The 7,690-nt window shown below is 48.2% G+C and overlaps 1 protein-coding gene across 1 annotated transcript; it reads left to right on the top strand.

The window, feature by feature from the left end:
- The first annotated feature begins 1,450 nt into the window (after positions 1–1,450).
- Positions 1,451–3,503, top strand: LOC101776942 (probable flavin-containing monooxygenase 1). The gene is made up of 4 exons (XM_004973398.2): positions 1,451–1,903; positions 2,092–2,326; positions 2,423–2,960; positions 3,036–3,503. The coding sequence occupies exons 1-4, from the start codon at positions 1,451–1,453 to the stop codon at positions 3,394–3,396; spliced, it is 1,587 nt and encodes a 528-aa protein (XP_004973455.1). The 3' UTR covers positions 3,397–3,503.
- Positions 3,504–7,690: the final 4,187 nt, after the last annotated feature.

Genomic DNA, 7,690 nt, shown 5'->3' with positions numbered 1-7,690 from the left:
AATATTTTTGCAGAGGTCATTGGATTACTTTTGGGCTATAGCCAAAGCAAGGAAGGACGACCATATTTGACATCACTAGATTGGGATAAGAAGAGACATAAAGAATTCATATACATATACATACATATATATAGACACACACACACATCCTACAGAAGTTAGCCCTTGTTTACTTCCCAAGTTGGGAGTTGCAAAATTGGCATTTTGCCATAAATGCGACACTGTAGCATTTCGTTTGTATTTGTAAATTATTGTCCAAATATTGACTAATTAGGCTCAAAAGATTCGTCTCGCAAAGTACAACAAAACTGTGCAATTAGTTTTTGATTTCGTCTACATTTAATACTCCATGCATATACCGCAAGTTTGATGTGATGGGGAATCTTCTTTTTGCATAGTGCAAAGTTGGGAGTTTGGAGGGAAGTAAACAAGGGCTTAGTGAATTTCTTGTGGTGTACACCAATATTGTGCAAATTGTTCCCCTAAAGATTACATATAAACTAACTTACTTTTTAAATTAAAACGGAGCTTACCAGCACTACATTTACTTATAACCCTGAGAGGCCCGAAATGGATGTATGCACAAACTTTCTGTGCCAAAAGCGACCTGCGTGTTCTGTGTTCTATGGATATTACGTGTGCCGGCACAGCAGGGTGCTCGGGAAATACACAACTGACCACAAACATGTAAGGGGATACTGTTACATAGAGATGTATATGTGTACATTGCTTTTGCATCTATCTAACACTTGCTTAATTTTTCTATGGATTCATTATTAATTGCAGATTGATGAAACTACACCGTACGTGATGAGCAAGAACTTCTAAATGTAGTTGCCAATTTATGTCGTTCATTTTGCATGAAGTGGTCAACTCGCGCGATAACTTTTATCAACATGAATACTCATTAGCACAGGAAGATAAATACGTTAGCCTTCGTGAGTGGGAGAGTACCATCATGGATAGCCTTCGTGAGTGGTAGAAAAACATGTCGTCTATGTACACTCTACACTCTAATGATGTATATGTTCTACTTTCCTATTATTTGATATGCTTAATTTATATTTATGTTACATATTTTATGTTGATGACTATAGCTTGTTCGGTCGCACACTAGCTTGTTAGGGTGAAATTGGCGGGAACTGAAATTTTAAAAAACTGCAGGAAACAGTTTTCAAAAATTCAAAAATAAATTGCTAATTTTGGGCAGGAATGATATTTCTAGGGATGGGTTATGCCGTCACCCGTACCTGGAGAACAATTTGCAGAGACGGACTATGGTGTCAACCGTCCCGTCCATGAAAATAGCCATTTATAAGGATGGATCATGTCGTCACCGAGATTGACAAGTTCACCAAAACAAACCTAACCACAACGTGTTATGCTCTTTAAATACACGCTCAGTGGCCGCACATGGATGCCAGCAAGCTAGTTTGACTAGCACTCCCAAATGGACGTGAACAAGAAACGCGTGGCCATCGTCGGAGCCGGCCCGAGCGGGCTGACGGCATGCAAGCACGTGCTGGCCAAAGGCTTCCGGCCGGTTGTCTTCGAGGCCGCCGACGCCGTCGGCGGCGTGTGGACGCGGACGCTGGCCTCCACGAGGCTGCAGACGCCGGCGGCCGCGTTCCTGTTCTCCGACTTCCCCTGGCCAGCGGACGTCGAGGACGATGAGTTCCCGCGCAACGACCAGGTGGCGGCGTACATGGCCGCGTACGCGCGGCAGTTTGGCGTCCTCGAGTGCGTCAGGTTCGGCAGCAGGGTGCTCGGCGCCGAGTACGCCGGCGCGTCGGAACAGGAGGTGGCGGCGTGGGAGCGGTGGTCGGGGAACGGCGAGGCGTTCGGCGACGGCACCGGCGAGTGGCACCTCACCGTGAAGCACGGCGAATGTGAGGAGGCTCAGGTATGGTCAACGGCAGAGCTCCATGATTCACGTATAGTATATCGAATGGTGAGATTAGGACGCCAGTGCAGGTCAGCTGCAACGGACAAGGACAGAAACTGTAAATTTACCGCATATTTGTTTGGGGATAATTTGCAATAATGGGCATGGTAGAAGTTGCTATCTTGATTTTTCACCCGTTTTCACAGACGTACAAGTTCGATTTCCTGATCCTCTGCGTAGGGAGGTACGCCGTCGCGAAGCACCCTAAGTTTCCCCACGAAGCAGGCCCTGAAGTGTTCCACGGGCAAGTGCTCCACTCCATGGACTTCTCGCGCATGCCGCACGCCGATGCCGATGAGCTGACTAGAGGCAAGCGTGTCGTCGTTGTCGGCTCCGGCAAGTCAGGAATCGATATCGTCGCGCAGTGCGCTGAAGCCAACGGTGAGATGCAATGCAAGGAGAGGTTCTTGGCATGCTAATCTCTTTCTTCTCCGAATTTCACAATCCAATGCTGGAATCTTCATCCGTGGTTGTCAGGTAGCAAGTACCCATGTACCTTGGTTTACAGAACTGCCAATTGGACGATGGATCCCAACCTTAAATGGGGTGCTTTTTTCGAGAAGATGATGACAAGCCGGTTGGCAGAGCTGATGGTTCACAAGCCCGGAGAAGGGTTCGTCCTGAGCCTTCTCGCCACGGTGCTCACTCCCATGAGATGGCTAATAGCCAGGGCGACCGAGACGTACTACAAGGCTCTCATGCCGATGCGGAAGCACGGGATGGTGCCCGACCACAGCTTCTCGGCGGCGATGCTGGGCTGGCGGATCAGCGTGCTCCCGGATAGGTTCTACGATGCGGTCGACGAGGGCGGCATCGTGCTCAAGAGGTGCGACTCCTTCAGCTTCTGCGCCGGCGGCGTGGTTCTCGACGGCACGGGCGAGCGCGTCGATGCCGACGTGGTCATCCTCGCCACCGGCTTCGACGCCGACCGGCTGCTGAGCGGCGTGTTTGCGTCGCCCTGGTTCCGCGAGATCATCGTGGCGGAGCCTTCCGACACCATGCTTCCTCTCTACAGGTCAGTGCGCACAAGTGTTCTTTATTCTGCCTTTGCTTTCTGTGGTCCGACGCTGACTGTGATCGATGTCGGCAGGCACTGCGTGCACCCCCGGATACCGCAGATGGCGGTGGTCGGGTACGCGGAGAGCGCGGCGAGCATCTACCCCTACGAGATGATGGCCAAGTGGGTGGCGCACCTGCTCGACGGCACGGTGCACCTCCCCAGCGTCGCGGCCATGGAGCGGAGCGTGGCGGAGTGGGAGTCGTGGGGGCAATGGGCCAAGCGGCGCAGTGGCGGCTTCTTCCTCAAATCCTGCATCGCCACCGCCACGACGTGGTACCATGATCAGCTGTGCCGGGACATGGGGTACAGCCCCAGGAGGAAGCGAGGTGAAGGGTTTCTCGCCGACTGGCTCCAGCCGTACGGACCCACGGACTACGCTGGCATCCAGTGAAGAAGATCAGTGCGCTTTCACTGTCTAGCGCAATAAAATATGGAGATCATCTTCATCTTTATTGATTGATGTCGTGTATTATGTACTTTGATGTGATAACGTGGCAAACAATCACTATTAAATAAAAATCTTTTTATATTATACCGTGCTCAAACAGGCAGTATGGAAGTGACATCATATACTCGATCTCTAAACAGCGATGATGGTCAGTTGCAAAATCTTCCTTTAAAAAAATAGAGATGGATGGGGACGATGAATGGAGAGAAGGACAAGGTGGCGAAGCCGATGAATAAAAAAAAAGGCCCATTTTCATGTTGGAGGAGGAATTCACTTAGGATTATTTCTCTTCTCGCTCACCTTTTTCTTCAACGTACCATTGACCACCTCTAGGTCAGCAATGAACCCCTCCACGAAGCAGGGGGTGGACAGCGAACTTTGAAAGACATTTTCATGAATGGCTTTCCGTCTCGCAAACCATATAGCCCACACTGTAATCACCACTCATGTCCAGCCTTCCTGCGGCAGTGTTGCTAACATTGCCACCAACACTACGGGAAAGCTAAAAATTACCGAGTATTTTTTCTTTGCCGAGTGCCAAGCCAAAAACACTCAGTAAAGAAAAAATACTCGGCAAATCGGGTCTTTGCCGAGTGTCAAAAAAAACACTAGGCAATTGCCTAGTGTTTTTTTTTGACACTCGGCAAAATAATAAGTTTTTTTTCTCTTTTCACCTTGAAAATTTTTCTACTCCCCACCTACAACATTTGGTACTCCATGTTAAAATTTGGTACATTTTTGGATTTGTTTGCTATATTTAATTAATTAATTGCATTTCAAGGATTTTTTTTGTATATGTCAAATTTGAACTGCAAGTGATTCAAACTATAGAATAAAATGAGTAGAAAAATTATATTCATGTTATTTAGCCAAGTTTGAGGCCTTACCCATGAAATGAAAAGAATTTTTGAACATTTTGTTGAGGAAACACAACCATGAATGTGTGGCCAAATGCTTTTTTAATTGTAAAAAAAGCATGCGAAGTCTAAAAATCATGAGATTTGTCATGATGTGATGATATCATATGTGGAGGCTACGGTAAAAAATTGAGAAGATTTCGCACATGTCGTCACATACGATGTTTACAAACTGAAACATCTCAGAAGAAGAATAGTAGCGTTGAGAAGGATTCGATAAGAATTAGGGTTAGAGTGACGGTCCAGTTTTGTTTTGACTACAAAACTTTTTGTATAGGCAATAGAGAACATATATTGTTCCATGTGAAATTTTTATATTTTTTTGAAACCGTAAGATAATTTTAATGTATTAAGTGCAATTATAGAATTTTAATTGATATAAATTTCATTTGAATTATAACCGCATAAAATAATGGAATAATATGAGTAGAATAATCAAATATATATTGTTGAGTGATCACCGCATAATATAATCAACTAATATCAGAAATTGTTGTGGAAAAGGTGAAAAATGGAAAAAAATCTTTGCCGAGTGGGACACTCGGCAAATAAAGTAGTTTGCCGAGTGCCCAAATGTGGGACACTCGGCAAACTCGCCGGCTCCACATTAAGGCCACGCCCACGCATGCCCCCCCGGCCCCCCTCACCCACGCGCGCGCCCCCCTACCCCGGCCCCCCTCACCCACGCGCGACTCCCACACACTCCCGCACCACCCACGCGCCGCCCCTCCCTTTCCCGGCCGGCGGCTCTCCGGCGTGGGCGGCGCCCCTCCCCTCCTTCTTCTCCAGCACGGGCGGCGCCCCTCCCCTCCCTCTCCTCCGGTGGGCGCGCCCCCCCTCCGACCCTTCCCCTCCCGGCCACGCCCCTCCACCTTTGAGATCTGGCGGCCGGGGCGGCCTCCTCCCTCCCTCCCTCCGCCGCCGGTCCGATCCGGGCGGCTCGACGGGAGGGGGCTCCGGAGGCGGCTAGATCCAGGTGGCGGCCGCGGATCGAGGGGAGGGGGCCTAGCGGCGACGCACCCCTGCCCCTCCTCCACCCTCTCCGGCGGATCCGGTGGCGCCGGCCCTTCCCTCGCCGGATCCGGCGGCGCCGGGGCCCTCTCGGCAAAGCGGCGACGTGGGGTTGTGCTGGTGGTGGTCGGTGGTGATGGCGGCATGGGAGGTGGTGCTAGCGGAGCTGGCGGTGGTGGCGGCCGGTGGTGGTGGCTGGCGGTGGTGGCTGGTGGTGCTGGCGGTGGTGGCCGGTGGTGGCTGGTGGTGCTGGCGGTGGTGGCGGCCGGTGGTGGTGCTGGCGGTGGTGGCTGGCCGGTGGTGGCGGCGGCGGCAGAACAGGTTTTTTTTTATTTTTTTCAAAAATTGGATGCCGAGTGTTTTCTGGCCACTCAGCAAAAACTTTGCCGAGCGCGCGACAGAAAACACTCGGCAAATCCGTGTTTGCCGACTCAAAGTTTGCCGTGTGCCGTTTGCCGAGTGTTACACTCAGCAAACGAGTGTTACACTCGACAAACGGTTCGCCGAGAGTATTTTGCCCTTCGCCGAGTGCCAGGGCACTCGGCAATTTTCTTGTGTCCGGTAGTGCAACCAGCTTCTTGCATCAGGTTCTTGAACCTTGCACGTATGCTCTACACTCTCCTTCTCCAGGGCCCAAACGCACTTGGCCATATTGCACTCAATAAGTGCATGTTTCCATGAGTCCATTGCCACGATGATAACACTACACATAGGCTGCGTCGCCATGTTCCTACGGTGAAGGGCGTCACCAGAAGGAAGAGAGTGACAGCTATGGCTGGTTGTTCGTTTGGGCTTTGCAGTTTTGGTCTTCAGCAGTTAGGAATTTATGGGCCGTTTATTCTCTTTATTTGCAACGTGTTGAATACTCCTACGTATGAAGGAAAAGGAAAAGTCTATCTGCCAACCGGTCATGCTGTGGCGTGACCGCGCAACGCTTCGGCCCAGCAGGTCTTTGTCACACCTGATTTTAAAATAAAATCATGTGCTATCTATATATGTATGCCAGGATCAAATTTCATACATACAGTGATATCATCAGTGAATAACAGTAACAATATCACGTAAAAGAATATCAGAGATATACAACTTAATCATGGAAACGGAGGCTCCAAACTTCACAGGCAATGGACTGGGGGTTGCGTACGCCTAGAACTCAGTATCATCTTCAGAAAACTTCACACACCTTCCTCTTCTGAGCAGCAGTAAGCAAGGGTGAGTACACTTATAGTTGGTACTTAGCAAGGCCACAAGAAATAACCAGAATAACAATTTAAGTCCATCTTCAAGTTTATTAATCATGTGAGGGTCCAGGCCGCTCTTGATCGTGAGTATGACTGATATATCAGTTTTACACTATGTAGAGGTTGTACACTTTCACCACAAGTTACGTAAAAGTTCAGAAGAACTTTAGACCCAACCATGCTGTGCAAAGCACTTATCACACTACCGAGGTGTGATTGTATAGGGACGCTACGAGGCCTTTACAAAGGTTCCCTAATAAGTGATAACCCGCTAAGGTTTCCTTATAAGGGGATGAACCCTCCCCCAAGTGGTGCGTACACCCCTTGACTGGACAAGCCATCGCATAACCTATGAGCTCCTCTTGCCCTTTCAGTAAGACTATCATAAACTAGAGTCTCTAATTAATTAGCCAAGACCAGAGCTCGTTGGTCTTACGGTTGTACTATTTTCCTGGGTGGTTACTCCATGTTCCAATTAATGCATGCATGGTATTCTTGTAAAAAAGCATAGATAGAAGGATCGTTAGGGACACTTACCTTTCTCCAACGAAAAGTTACTCTTACTGCTCTTCAGCTTTTGCTTTCTTGAAACTCTTAATCTTCAATTTCAAACAGCGATCCTTCTATGCGCGTCAAACAAGTACATACAAGCAAACAAGAACTAAAATAAGAAAACATTACATCACCAAAATAGGACCATAAAACTAATCTATGCGTCAGCACGAACTCATAGGCACAAGAATCACTTATAACAAATTTAAAACTCTAAAGATATGAGCAAAACAAGGTTCAAGGGATTAATTGCGAGAAAACTAAACTTCGAGGGGCTAAACTAAAAGAAACCAAGGACTAAAACCTAATTAAGCTTATAAACCGAAGGTCTAACGTGCAAAAGAGTGGATCTAGGATGGCAGGCACTATTTTATTAAAGTACAGGGGCTAAAATAGAAGAAAAAGGACCTAGATCTAATTACTTTAGACTGCACTAGACCTCGGGTGTAAAAACTATAAAACTTAGGGGCTCTTTAGCAAAAATAACAGTGCGGCAGCGGGGTTGACCGGTGTTGA

The sequence above is a fragment of the Setaria italica genome, chromosome VI (genome assembly GCF_000263155.2).
Source record: "Setaria italica strain Yugu1 chromosome VI, Setaria_italica_v2.0, whole genome shotgun sequence".
NCBI classification, from domain to species: domain Eukaryota; kingdom Viridiplantae; phylum Streptophyta; class Magnoliopsida; order Poales; family Poaceae; genus Setaria; species Setaria italica.
The sequence above is the reverse complement of the archived record's forward strand: the minus strand, read 5'-3'. Positions and strand labels throughout refer to the sequence as shown.

What these genes read in the sequence shown, in the direction of transcription:
- LOC101776942 (XM_004973398.2), top strand. Translation starts at nt 1,451, where the DNA reads ATGGACGTGAACAAGAAACGCGTGGCCATCGTCGGAGCCGGCCCGAGC. An exon ending in GCGAATGTGAGGAGGCTCAG is followed by an intron (nt 1,904 to 2,091) that starts GTATGGTCAACG and finishes CCGTTTTCACAG; the next exon opens with ACGTACAAGTTCGATTTCCT. An exon ending in ACCATGCTTCCTCTCTACAG is followed by an intron (nt 2,961 to 3,035) that starts GTCAGTGCGCAC and finishes CGATGTCGGCAG; the next exon opens with GCACTGCGTGCACCCCCGGA.